Here is a 13,132-nt window from a genome sequence, read left to right as displayed (position 1 = left end):
ACAGTCTTCTTGCTGCAATTTGAAAAGAAAACAAACCAACAAAACAACCCAATTATCTACCATGTAAATTTTAGCAACTAAGGATTCTTCCTTCTTCCTAATGCATTTATGATGAGTGCTATTTTTATGTAAATATATTGGTTTTGTTTATGTGTTGACATAAGGGTCAGAGAGGATGTGATTCATCGCAGAACCTTCACTGAGCACAAGGAGGAAAGTACAGTGAAAAGGAAGGTCAGAACAAGTGCCAGATAATGCTTGTAGCAGTTCACAGATCGTCTTTTTCTTTCTCACAGGTTGTAATCATGAGAGATTACCATCATGAAAACGTGGTTGACATGTACAACAGTTACCTCGTTGGCGATGAGCTGTGGGTCGTGATGGAGTTTCTGGAGGGCGGTGCTTTGACAGACATCGTGACTCACACCAGGTGGGTTGACTCTGCTGCACTGGGGCCAGCAGTATGAAGCCCACAGTGTGAGCTGGGCAGGAGGGTGACGCCCTGGCTTTCTTTCCTGGATGCCTCCAGGCTATGCCCTCCAGGCTTCACCTCCTGTTTAGGGGAGCTGGGTACCTCCTGTCTCTCTAGGTGTATTTTTATATGTATATTTGTGTATAGATACAAAACATCCACAAACATGTATGTATGCATGCATGCATGTAGCTATATCTATGTGTGTATGCACATATACCCACACATACTGCAACCTGCCCACTTTACTGGCATAAATAAGCCTCTACAGATCAATTTCTGTCAGTACCAGCACTTTTCAAATGAAAGGGAAAGAAATACCCAAAAGGGCTTGCTGGTAGATGAGAATTTGCTCATGCTTTAGGAGATAATTTAGCACCCACATGACTTTTGTCCATTATTTCCTAAACCAGAACAAAATCACCCCAGCAACCTTCTTTTCCCTGTTTGTTTTTGTTGTCATAACTGTGCAGTTCTAAAGGTGATTTCTCTCCAAGCTGATAGAACCCACTTAACCACACCTGTCAGAAATGTTAACTGCAAACTAAGCCTAAAATATAGTGGGACTTTTGGGTTGTTTGTATCAGAATATTTGTGCTTACAGTAGAGCTTATTCCCATATTTAAGTTATTATTATCGTTTTGTAGAAGATGATTTGCCAGCACAAAAGCTGCAGTCTGTGGAACCACTCTTCCTCTTTGGAAGGGAGACAGTAGATTTTAAAGCCCCCTTTACGTGTGCTCCTCACTCATGTTCTCCTGATGAGCAGGATAAAATGAGAGAGGGAGGAGAATTTCCTTAGTTAAGTTCTTCCTCTTGAATGAAAAAATGAAAACTTCCACACCAAACCAATGGGAGAGTATTTAAGTGAGCAAGAGGAAAAGCAAGGAATAGTAAATTAGAAAATTTGTCTTCTGTCATAGTTTAATGATGCTTTTAGATCCTACCAGAATGGGAGTTGTCTATTTTATTTTTTAGTGGTGCCTTAGCAGCTGTGCTGAAATAAATCATAATATTGCAAGTCATTTGTTAACTACTGTTCCCCAAAACATTAAAACTCTATCTTAGACATTTCTGACAGCAGTTTAATGGCAAACAGATGTTCCCAGGACACCACTTCATAAGAGCTGTCATCTGTTTTTTTACTCAAAATAGTCTTTCCTTAATCTTCAGGGGGTTTTGACTCTGCATGACCTTCCCTCAAAGAGTTTGCTAAAACACTTCAAGTAGCACACACAGTTAAAGCAGAAATCCCCACTGCTGTTTCTCTACTCATGTAGTAGAGATGCTGGGGCCATCCCTTGATGGGGCAGTGGTGCTAGGGCACACAACTCATCCTGAATGTCACCATCATGCCATAGCAGATGGCTTCTTCCAGAAAGGGGTTTTGCACACATGCACATAAACAGGGACTCCTCCTGTTCATTTTTGTACTGAAATGCTCTCAGTATTTTTATAGAAAGCAAGGAAGTGCTCTCAAACTTCCACACCCAGGGCCTGATGTTTGCCTGCACAATTAGGAGTGTTCTTTCTGATATTTATTCTGTGCTTGTTTCCATCCCAGTAGTGATTTGCCCTCCTTGGCAAGCAGCAAGCTTAGCGTAAACAAGGCATTTCCGTTATTTCCCAGAGGGAAACAGGCTCCGTCACCTAGAGAGCTCTGCTTTTAGTACTGCAGGGGGACTTGGATCCAAGACTTGCTGCAGAGTTGTTCTTCACCCATCTCTTCTGACAGAAATAGGACCAGAGAGTCACCCTACAAGATCTCCTGGCTGGCTGTGTGCTGGCATGAAGACAGACATGGCCCTCTTCAGTCCAGCTCCCCGTTCCCACTGCCTTCATTAATGCTTAGCTTTTCGTCTTACTGTTTCAGGATGAACGAGGAGCAGATAGCAACTGTCTGCCTGTCCGTCCTGAGAGCCCTGTCCTACCTGCACAACCAAGGTGTCATCCACCGCGACATCAAAAGTGACTCCATCCTTCTCACGAGTGACGGGAGGGTGAGTGCCCAGCATTTCCCCTGCCACCTCTCAGGGCTGTCTTGGAAAGAGCTGTGCCTGTCCAAAGTGGCACTAACGTTACAAAATAAGCCAGGCATATGAGACCAGAGGCTGTGACCTGTAAACTGACTCTCAGAGCTGAATCAGAAAAACACAAACCTGGCTGATGTGTGGCATCTGCACCACAGTGCATTGCCTAGTGGGGATTGAAGCCATCAAAAAGCAGTGACAGAAGAAACCATGCCACGTGGGCAATGGTTAGGTGCCAGGAGACTGTCTTTTATGCTGTACCACTTCTGATGCCTTTGAAAAATACTTTCTTTTTACTACATTTAGTTAGCCTTTCCTTACCAAGCTGCTATACATTTGCTTAGTTTTCCCAGGCTAGTTGAGAGGCTAACGTGAATATGCTACATTACTGCTGCGGCACTCCCCGATGGTATGCTACAGGTACACCTGCACAATGCTTGATGATACCAGTCCCACAGCCTGGGTGGGAAGCTGCTATCAGTGAGACAGGCTCTCTCTGCAGTGAGAAAGGGAAACAAAATGCTGCACCCAGCCTTCTCAGTAAGGAAAATAAAGTTTGCTGACAAGTATTACTCCAGCAGTGTTTGGTGGGTTTGAACAGTAGTATTTCTGGGCATACACAGTGAAAACTTGAGGCACCTAAAACCTGGGGCCTTAGGTGGAGGAGTTAAATAACTCTGACATAGATGACCCCAATCTCTGTTTGAGTTAGGCCCTGCTTTGCATCTCACCTTGTGGTCCAAATGGGTTAATTTGAGTAGAAACTAATGTACCTGGGGCTAGCAAGTCCTTTCAGCAGGGCTCTAAGGGTTGCTTCACTGCCACTGCACACCTGGTGCCTAAATAAGACCAAAGCTGGACTGAGCCTGTGCCCCTGGTCAGTCTGGAACCAAACCTAGAACTTCGTCAGAAGGCAAAACTCTTGGCTTCCCTGGCCTAATCTCTCTCCCTTATCAAAGGTTTGCCTTCATAATTCCCACTTCACGGGAGAGGGATTTTCTTCCTGCAGCAGTAACAGGCTGCTCCTGTTAATCCTGTCAGAGGAGGAAAATTCCGTGTGTGTCGCAGTTTTTCAGTTGCGGTTTTCATCCACGTTGCCGAAATAGCATCTGATCTGCTCTCAGGATCTGCATACAGTGCCTCATTATACTCATTACTCCTGTACTTATTATCTGCATTGCAGATTTCTTCATGGCTGTGTTGGGCAATTATCTTTTTTTAGAAAATCATCTTTTATGTACTCGAGTGAGCAATAGATATGCAAAACCTCTTGTGCTCCTACAAAGGAAGATTGGGCCTTGCTTCCAAAATAAGTACTATTCCTTCCATTCTTCATTCTGTAAACTGAAAAATACATTTAGCACAGAGAACTTGGCTGTTATTGGCTGTTTTAGAAATGCCAACAGACGTTTTCTAATTCTGTTTAAAATAACAGCCTGCGGGTTTAGAAAAATAGTGTCCATGCTGAATCCAAAACAACACAAATCAGTGCTGGTAGTAAAATGTTGGGATTTGTACAACTTCCCACTTCAACTGTTCTGGGGCTGTTTGGGATCATTTCATATCCCCAGGCACCGAGTATGTGATTGGATGCATGGCTTATAGACCCTGGACATGGGTCAATATTGTACTGTTCCATGTGTGGCTGGGGGTGATGGCAGTTATGCTAATGCCTAGGAGAATCCTTGTCATAGCTTCTAGGCCTCCAAATAAAGACTTGGGGACAAAAAAATAGTTTAGCCTTAAACAACAAGCCGTTTCTGGAAGGGATGATGCTACAGACACACAGGCCAGCTTGTTTTGGTTGGGGGCTGGAGGAGTTTTCACCTTGGTGTTGTACAAGAAGGAAGAAGGGGAAGGCAATAATTTTCCATAATTTTTGTTGTAAAAAAAGCTTGGCATAAAAGTATGAGCAGGCACATGATGCAGCAGGAACAGTTCTCAGGAGGGCTTGTGAATCCCAATATTGCTATTTCAGGTCACTGCCACAGCTACTCAAGGACAGCACCGGCTTCAGTTCCCAAGCAAAGAGACCAGGTTCCCTTACCTCTCACAGCCATTTGGGAGCACTCTTACGCCCTTCCCTGCCATCCCCACAGTAGCTCCTCTACTACATAAAGAAGACCATTTCTTTAGTAGTACTCCACAGTGTGAGCTTATGGTCCTGAAAAGTCATTGGCAGGGGTACTACTCTCAGTGAATCTTAGCTCTGTGGTGAAAGAAATGAGGTAAATGCCAGTTGGCTATCTCTTTTCTGGCAACCTCCCAGGTCAGATACCTGGTACAAGTGATAGGAGTGGCGTGCATCACTTGAAAAATGTGTATCACTTAGAGCTGACACTCAAAGACTGCAGGCTGGGGGATTAGACATTCATTACAAATCACTGTTGCTTCAGGATTTTCTGTTTTTTTAAACTATTATAAGCCATTTATCATCTCCCCATCTTTTTCTGGTGGAGAGGCAATGAACAATGACAGGGAATCTTGGTAATGAGCACCACTGCCGCTCAGTCGCTTCTTTCCTTTCCCTTCGTATGAAGGAGCCATGTGTTCCCCAGGCTCTCTTCTAAAAACTGTGTGGCTTTCTGTCCCAGGCAAACACTGCAGCTGGAGACTTGTGTCTTGGAGGTATGCACATATTGGAGGAATCATCCTTGTTCTTCGAGAGTGGCTTTTTTTCTCTTTCCTCATTTTTCAGATAAAATTGTCTGACTTTGGCTTCTGTGCCCAAGTGTCCAAGGAGGTCCCCAGGAGGAAGTCACTGGTTGGGACGCCGTACTGGATGGCTCCGGAGGTGATATCCCGCCTGCCCTACGGCACAGAGGTGAGCGCCCAGAGCAGCTGTTTTCCCCACCCAGCCCCTTCAGAACTGTGCAATCCAAATGCATTTACAAAGATAGGCTTAAATAGCAGCAATTAGGTTTGCCCCAGAGTGCTACATCACGCCTTGTTTTAAAGCGCTTCAAGACAAAGTCGTTAAGTAACAGCTCCACTTAGCACACTAAACAATGCAGTGCTTTTATGTATTTTAGCTTAGGGTGTTGTGTTAAAGGAACACATCATTTTCACATCACAAAAGGCCCTTTGATGATCCAAACGTCAAGCCTGCAGGCCGGAACTGCAGTTACAGGTATCTACGGATGGGCAGGCCAAACCAGCAGCCAAATCACATGCCCATACTGCACAGCCATGTCACAGCAGTATTTGCACAGACCTGCAGCAGAGATCTGCTCTGCTTTCATCCAGCTGAAGTCTGCGATCCTCTTTCTCCGTGGTGCAGACATGGTCCTGTAGAGTCCCAAACATAAGAACCAGCTGGATAGGCTGGATCAACACCCTCTGCTGTAGCATTTTCGTCTCTACATTGGCTCATTCCTCCTTGTCACTACTCTCATTAGTTGAGGAGAAGCAGCCTGTCTACAGGAACTGTTTTAAGCACTGCCAAATGGTCTGAAAAAGGCAATTCACACGTTTTTATTGGAGTCCAGCAGATAAGGTGGGGTCCAGGCAGCTCTGCAGTGCCGTACCCGAAACATTAGGAAGCTCTGAGTCACAGCACTGCTGCTCTGACAGCCTGGGAAGAGCAGTCCCACTGCCGTGCTCAGTCGTGACAGCGCATCTCACCTCCTCCGCCAGAGACGCAGCTGCAGCTTCTCCTCTGCATGGTGCAGGCAATCATTTCTGCCTGATAGTACTACAGTAACAGCTGCAGAGAGAGGCCTGCAAGACAAATATAGATAGATACAGGTAAAGCTGTATTTACACACACGTACACATGCATCCACAAGCACATAAGAGATCTTCATCTCTCTTTGCAGAAAGGGAAATGAGCCGAGGCCCGAGATGGGAGAAGCTGCATCTCCCCATCTGGCACAGGCAGGAAGCTTGCCTGCTCGAGGGCGAGAGCACCCTGCAGGCACCAAGGCTCACCCAGGATGTGTGGCATCGTGGGAGGTCTTTCAGGGATAATAACATCAGCTATTATTAGCCCATTAATAACACTGAAGGGATTATAAGGTGACTGAATTTACAGCTACATTAGATTTCCACACCAGAAGGGAGGACAAAAAAATGGAAGAGGATTTAAGCCTTAGGATAGTGTTAGCAAAAGAGCAAAGGCAGAATGAATTTGCTTTGGCTGGCAAATGACAGGAATTAGAGTCAAGGGAAGACAGGGATTCCGGAGCAGCTCTGCAGCAGACCACCACAAAAAAAAGAGAACAAGTTGCAGGTTGTTATTTTTAACCTGGAGCTGAATCATTTTCCAAAGGGGTTGTACTGTGTGTTACCTGCACTCACTGGAGCTGGGCCTTGTAGTAAGTGCTTGCATTTGCCTTGGGGTCTCAGAGCTCCTAGTCTTTGAGGGTCAGGGAAAAGAGAGTGACCTGTTTCACAGCAGCCGAGTTGTGCTTTGCGCTCCCACCAGCTGCACCTTTCTGCAGCACTGCAGAACCAGCCTGTGGTAAACACTCCGTAGGTTCAAACCAGTGCAGCTGAAATGCAGGGCGGTAGGGTGCAGCAGCAGTGCTTCTGTGGACAGCACCTAAACTGCCTGCAGACCTGGGTTCCTAACATTTCTTTCTCCAATGCACTTAGTGCTCTGAAGGAAAAACTATCGTTGGCTTGTTCAAAAAGCGGTACTGAGAGGATAGCTCACCAGACTCTTGTCTTGGATTGGACACAGCTAAGTGCTGAGCCTGTCAGCTCTCCTTGCTGCACTCTAAGCAGTGTTTATGAACAGCCTGTGTGTTACAGGTGGATATCTGGTCCCTGGGCATCATGGTGATAGAGATGATAGATGGTGAACCTCCTTACTTCAATGAGCCACCACTGCAGGCCATGCGCCGAATCCGGGACAACTTGCCACCCCGGGTGAAGGACATGCACAAGGTCAGACTTCCCAGAGCTGATGAGGATCTTGCCCCACCAATGTTTGTTAAAGCCATAGCCCCACAATTCCATTGCCTCTGGAAGGTACCACCAGGAGCAGTGGGTCCTACATAGGACTCCTATGTGCAAGATGCAAGGCCAAAGCCTTCAGCAGACCCCAGCCTTTTTGTAGCTTTGCTTTTGCAGTGATGGCAAAGGGCAGAACGTTGGTGCTTCCCACCCTGTCCAACGACCAGAGTGAGACAGCATATCAGCCAGCTGTGAATGGGTTGGTACATTCATGCCCAGTGCCAGAGGCTTTGAGTACCTCTCATTTTGGGTGTGCTAGAATGCAGAGATGAGCCCTCAGTGTAGGTGAATGCTTTTCTGCCTCACCACATGCAAAGCTGTGGAGCGTGTGCCATTCTCCACCCATCGCCCAGTGCTGTCAACGTTAACACCAGGGAGAAGCCACATGGCCCTTCCCTGCTGCCCTAGGCAAGCCCAGTGTGTTAGTTGTCTTTCCAAGAAAAGCAGGAGGCACTGACTGAGCATAGGCTGGAAACTGGTGTCTTCGTCTCTAATGCTGGTGTAATGTTGCAGGTCTCCTCAGTCCTCCGGGGCTTCTTGGACTCGATGCTGGTGCGGGAGCCCTTGCAGCGAGCCACAGCACAGGAACTGTTGAGACACCCATTTCTCAAACTGGCTGGGCCCCCTTCTTGCGTTGTGCCCCTCATGAGGCAGCACAGGCATCGCTGAAGCTGACAACGCTTGAGGAGTCTGGATAACAGCTGTGTAGGAATCCCAGCAGTTGCAGGGGAACCACAGGCAGGGATGAGAGCTACGGAGGAAAACCAGCCCTGCAGAAATAGCGCAGCATGTAAAAACCCAAGGAGGTGCTCTTGGGCTGTGAGGAAGCGGGGAGCAATCGTGGCCACCAATCAGGTGGCCACGCTCTGCTGCGGACCATTGCTCCCCAGCACTGTTGTCATCTTGGCCATCCAGAGAAAAGGCAACAACTGCAAACAAGGCTGGAAGGGTAATGAGTAGAGAATAGCACAAGCAGAGTGAAACACCAGTATTTTATTGCAGGCTAGGGCACTTCTATTTCAGAAGACCACTTTTCTGCCCAGAAGCAAAAGCACTTTTTATCTCAGTCATAGCAGCGTAATGTATTTTGCAACGAGTTTGTAACTTTCTGTACAGTACATTTTGATAACTTGCAGTACTTTGTCACGTAACTGTTGTGTTAGTTGAAGTAATCCATGTAACTTAGCAAGAGTTTGAGAGACTAAAGTTTCCTACTTTTTTAACCCTTTTGAAACCAGAAAAAGCACCACCACACACTGTTAGGAAGTTGGGTTTTTCAGATTTTCCACTGGGGAGAGGAGAGCTCTCATACCGCCGTCACGGCAGCCTGTAGAGCCGATGGTGACCGATGCCTGTGGGAGCACTGGCAGGCTGGCTGTGAGCACAGCACTGGCACAGCAGCCATGGGAGCTGCTGCTTGAATGTTAGCAGTCGCCAGGGTCTCTCTCCCCATGTGCCCAGCCAACGCCTCTGGCATAGCTTTGCTCAAGGATCACCTCCCCACGCTGTGGCAGTCTCTTTGCTTTATGGCACCACAAGGCCAGTTTTGTTACCACAAAAAAGCTCTGTTATTTCTGTCACACTCTGGCAGTGGAGAGGGATGTCAGGAGCTGCTGCCCGCGCAGCAGGTCTGCTCCAAAGTGCAGGGTGTTGGGATGCATCACAAGCTGTCTGCCATACAGAAGTCGTGCTGCTGTCTAGACCTTTTTGAATGTTGATGCAATAGTTGACTGCTGCAGTACAATTTTTGTGTTATCTGTTGGATGACTTTGCATGTTAACTGTAGGCCTGAATAGATTTGCCTTTGAAATTTTTAAAAGTGCTTCATAATTATTTCAAGGATAAATGAATTTTATTTATTAATTAGGGTTTTTTTAATTCTGCATAATGCAAAAGCCATGTTTTTCAGGGTGTTTGGGTTTTTTTTCTTACCTCATTTTGCAGTACCATTAAGAAACACAAAGCAAGTTTTGCAAAAACAGAGTTTCTTTCTTAGGGAGTTTCATACTGAATGAATTAATTGTTATTTATTGTAGTAAGAGATAACCAAACATCTAAACCTGACAGGAGATGTTTCTTAAAGAGCTTCCTCTGACACAGCAGTGCTGCCAACAGCAAAGCAGCTCCTGTAGTCGTGCCCTTTGAGGGGAGAGAAACAAAGATCTCAGACATGGAATAACTTGCTTACAGCTGTGTGGCTTACTCCCCACTGCTTCCTCCTCTTTACCCTGTTTGCACATTTTAAAACAACACTACAGCAATGGTGTTTGGCACCTACCCCCCCCCCCACCCCCCGAAACCTGGCAGAGTGCAACACCCATGGCGTTCCAAGGGGGTTCTGTTCCATAGGCCTGACAACTCAGGAAACCAGGCTGCACGAGTAAAGGCAGTGACAAACAGGTGAAACTCTTACTGGCCACCAAGTAAACTTTTTTAACCATCTTTGACTAAAAAGGGGGTGGTGGGGGTTTTCTTCTTCAATAGTCAGCACATTTTAGGGTGTGCAAGCGAAGGAATTTTCAGCAACTTTTTACCATTAGATACTTTAAACAGTAGTCATCAAGTTTACTGGAAGTTTTGTCAATTTCAAAGGGTTTTTTTGGGTGAACACCAACTGCTGGTGAGACAAATGCACATGCCAAGTTAAATAAATTAATAAATGCTTTAATTTTCAGTGTGGTTTTTCTCCTTATGCCTTGTTTCTGTTTGCTAAATTGGACTCAGGCACACAGTACCAGACCAAGCAAATAGCAAGAAAAAAAGAGGGTCCTTGTATATATGTATCAAATATACAGAGAGAGCTACACATACACATTGTAAAACTGCCCCTGGTGCTTTTGAAGTGTCAGTGGCTGTGTCGAAAGACAGCTGCTCAGCCCAGCTCCCTTGGTGCATCCTGACACCTGGGTGGTTGTTGCTGGGAAACTCCAGCCTCAATGAAGGTCACAGGAGTTACGTACCAGTACCACGAAGGCTTAGGGTTAGGAGAGCCACTGGATCCCACATAAAACCTGTACCTACTTCTCCACCACAGGAAGATGATGGTAAAGTGTCAGTGGTTGTATGGGTGCAAGAAAAGAGGTTGTATTGTACTTAATGACTGTATTTACAATACTTAATTGTATTTATCAGTTTAAGACATGAAGCATCATAATGCCCAGCTATAATTTGCCAAATTAACAAGGCAGGCAAGAATAAGACCCCCCCTAAAAAAAGGAGACCGTCTCAGTATTAACATATTTTTCTCCTGGTTGATAGCACTGCATAAACACTTATGATGAACTAAGGGACACAAGTAAGAATAAGCTTGAGATTCTGACCATGGTTCTACCTGACATTGTCCCAAGCACAACAGGCGCAAACAAGGACCAGCAGGTCTGGCTGAAAGTATCATCCTTTAGTTGCCACTAGGGTTTGAAGCGCAATGGGCGCCTGACAAAACCAGGCAGGCTGTGAGCTAAATAACCTAAATCATCACCAACAAAAGAAAACCAAACCAAACAAACAAAAACCCCACCCAATAAAACCTCAAAGGGAAATAATGGAAGCAGATAAGAATTCAAAAGTGTATCATCGGCAGTCACAAAAACCTTGATGTGTAAGACTGACAGTTTTCCCCTGGGAGCTTCCTACAATAACAGAGCCAAGTCCTGCTCAGGCCTGGAGCACCTATTTTTCAAGCCTCAGCCTCTCCTCTCACAAACCACAACTTCCCTGTGACAGAAACCACCGGTGTGGGTTGAGCTGCTGAAAAAAAAAAATGCTGTAGTTAAATATTCATTTCAACCCAAAATCCCATTCTGAGCACCACCCGCTGGAACACACCCCCACACAAATTAGCCAAACCACACAACTCCTCCTTCACACACAAAGGAAGAAGTTAAAACAACAAAGAAGCTTTTCCTGGCTCAGCATCAGTCGGCACATGAAACCCCCAGACCTCTTGTTGAGGTCATACAATGGAGAAAACCTGCCAAGTGATTAGCACATCCAGACAGCCTCACGTATGAAGTCTGCTAGACAGCAGCTGCTGAACCACTTCCAGCTTCCTTTCCTTGTCCCCTAAGTTAATTCCTGCACACAGCACCTACCCCACAGCAGCAGTAAGCTAAGGAAGCTGAACTATTTGCCCTCTTGAGCGTCTTCAAGTCTTGTGAGGGTTTGTATTACTTCTGGTTGCTGCCATCAGCAAATGGTTCAACATACATTAGCCACATCACTCAAAAAAACCAATTAAAAACAAGTTTAACGTTGCCTGTTTCACCCACAGCACTGCAAATAAAGCCAGAGGCATGAAAAACAAAACAGCAAATAATCATGGTCTGTAGCCTTAGGCTACACAGCTGAGCTGTGTTCATCATCTTCTCTGAAAATTAATTCATTGGGCAGCCGCTGCAGGATCTTCCCAGGTCCCACCTCCTGTAACCCAATGCCTCCCCAGCCCTCATCCTGGTCCCCGCAGCATTCCACATCATCACTGTCCCCTTGAAGGCTGCGTAGTTTTGCCCTCCTTGGGCAGCTCATTAAAACAAACAAACAAACACCAAACATACAAACAAAAAAACCCCCACCTTCTTCTGGGATTTTTAGCTAGCACATGTTGGGAGCATCCATTCACCCAGGAGATGCATTCATTGGCTGCATGGGCTGAGGCTGAGCTGTGCACACGGCCAGTTTCTCCAGTGCACTTATTCCTGCCAGGGAGGAATGATGGCACCTTCTGATGTCACCAGTTCTAGAAGCGTTTGCGAATGCTCAAAAATGTAGTAGCCAATAAATACTCCAGCCTCTGCTATCTAACTCCCCTCCTGAGCACTGCAACAATAACTTATAATTAAAAGTTCTAATCATAAGTACTTTGTAAGCAGAAGTACTTTGTACATTAAGAGCTGCTTTAGTAAGTGTTTAATTATTGCAGGTCCTTGCAGAGCTCAGCAGAGTGGTAAGTTTTTTACATTTATCCACCTTCTACTAGCACATTCCTAAACATCTATGAAGAGAAGTCACCAATGAATGAAAGCTGAATTTAAAACATCATCACAAAACTGCTGCCACCCTCATGACACTGCTGTAGTTTGATGGGCAGGAGGGAAGTGCGATGGCTTTTTTTGACCTCACTCCTAAATAGCGTCTTAAAAATAGGCTTGGAAAGCTGAACTTGACATCAGTAAATGGTTCAAAGTGTGTTAGCCATCCACATCAATGGATCCAGGAAAATCCAGATCAAAGTTAGTAAGTAATTGTTAGTGGAAGAATGGAAATAACGATTCAGGAGAGTTTACTTTCAACATCTTAACTTTAAACAAGATACCTCGGGTGGGGTTTGAGGAGTATCTGCCAACCCTTTTTCAGCTAGGGGTGATCCTTCCTGGGAACCCATTCTGCAGAGCAAGTATCATTTCTCCAGGGTGTAGGAAACCATAGTGCAAACAGACTTAACCACTGATGTCTTGTGCCATCACACCAAGTAAAAGCAGGAAGCCAAGAGAAAGAAACATTAAGACTTAGTTGTGCATTTAGGAGTCTGTTGCATCTACCCTGCACATGCCATCAGCTATGCAACACTCACAGTGCAAGGCTGGATGCACCCAGGGATCACAGAAAGAAGCTGAGACAGGCCAAGTCCACTGCTGCTACGGTCATCCCTTCACTGGGTTAGAAATTTGGGGTT

At 45.7% G+C, this 13,132-nt stretch overlaps 1 protein-coding gene across 2 annotated transcripts in view; it reads left to right on the top strand.

The window, feature by feature from the left end:
• Nucleotides 1-10,129, top strand: part of PAK5 (p21 (RAC1) activated kinase 5) — a 97,574-nt gene extending 87,445 nt beyond the window's left edge. For both annotated transcript variants that reach the window (XM_064146115.1, XM_064146114.1), the window contains exons 5-9: nucleotides 297-430; nucleotides 2,346-2,472; nucleotides 5,201-5,326; nucleotides 7,258-7,392; nucleotides 7,975-10,129. In XM_064146115.1, the coding sequence (XP_064002185.1) occupies nucleotides 297-430; nucleotides 2,346-2,472; nucleotides 5,201-5,326; nucleotides 7,258-7,392; nucleotides 7,975-8,130 (678 nt within the window). In that variant the 3' untranslated portion in view covers nucleotides 8,131-10,129. The remainder of the gene's footprint in view (nucleotides 1-296; nucleotides 431-2,345; nucleotides 2,473-5,200; nucleotides 5,327-7,257; nucleotides 7,393-7,974) is intronic.
• Nucleotides 10,130-13,132: the final 3,003 nt, after the last annotated feature.

This window comes from Pogoniulus pusillus, chromosome 7 (assembly GCF_015220805.1).
Source record: "Pogoniulus pusillus isolate bPogPus1 chromosome 7, bPogPus1.pri, whole genome shotgun sequence".
NCBI classification, from domain to species: domain Eukaryota; kingdom Metazoa; phylum Chordata; class Aves; order Piciformes; family Lybiidae; genus Pogoniulus; species Pogoniulus pusillus.
This window is presented reverse-complemented; position numbering and strand designations above follow the sequence as displayed.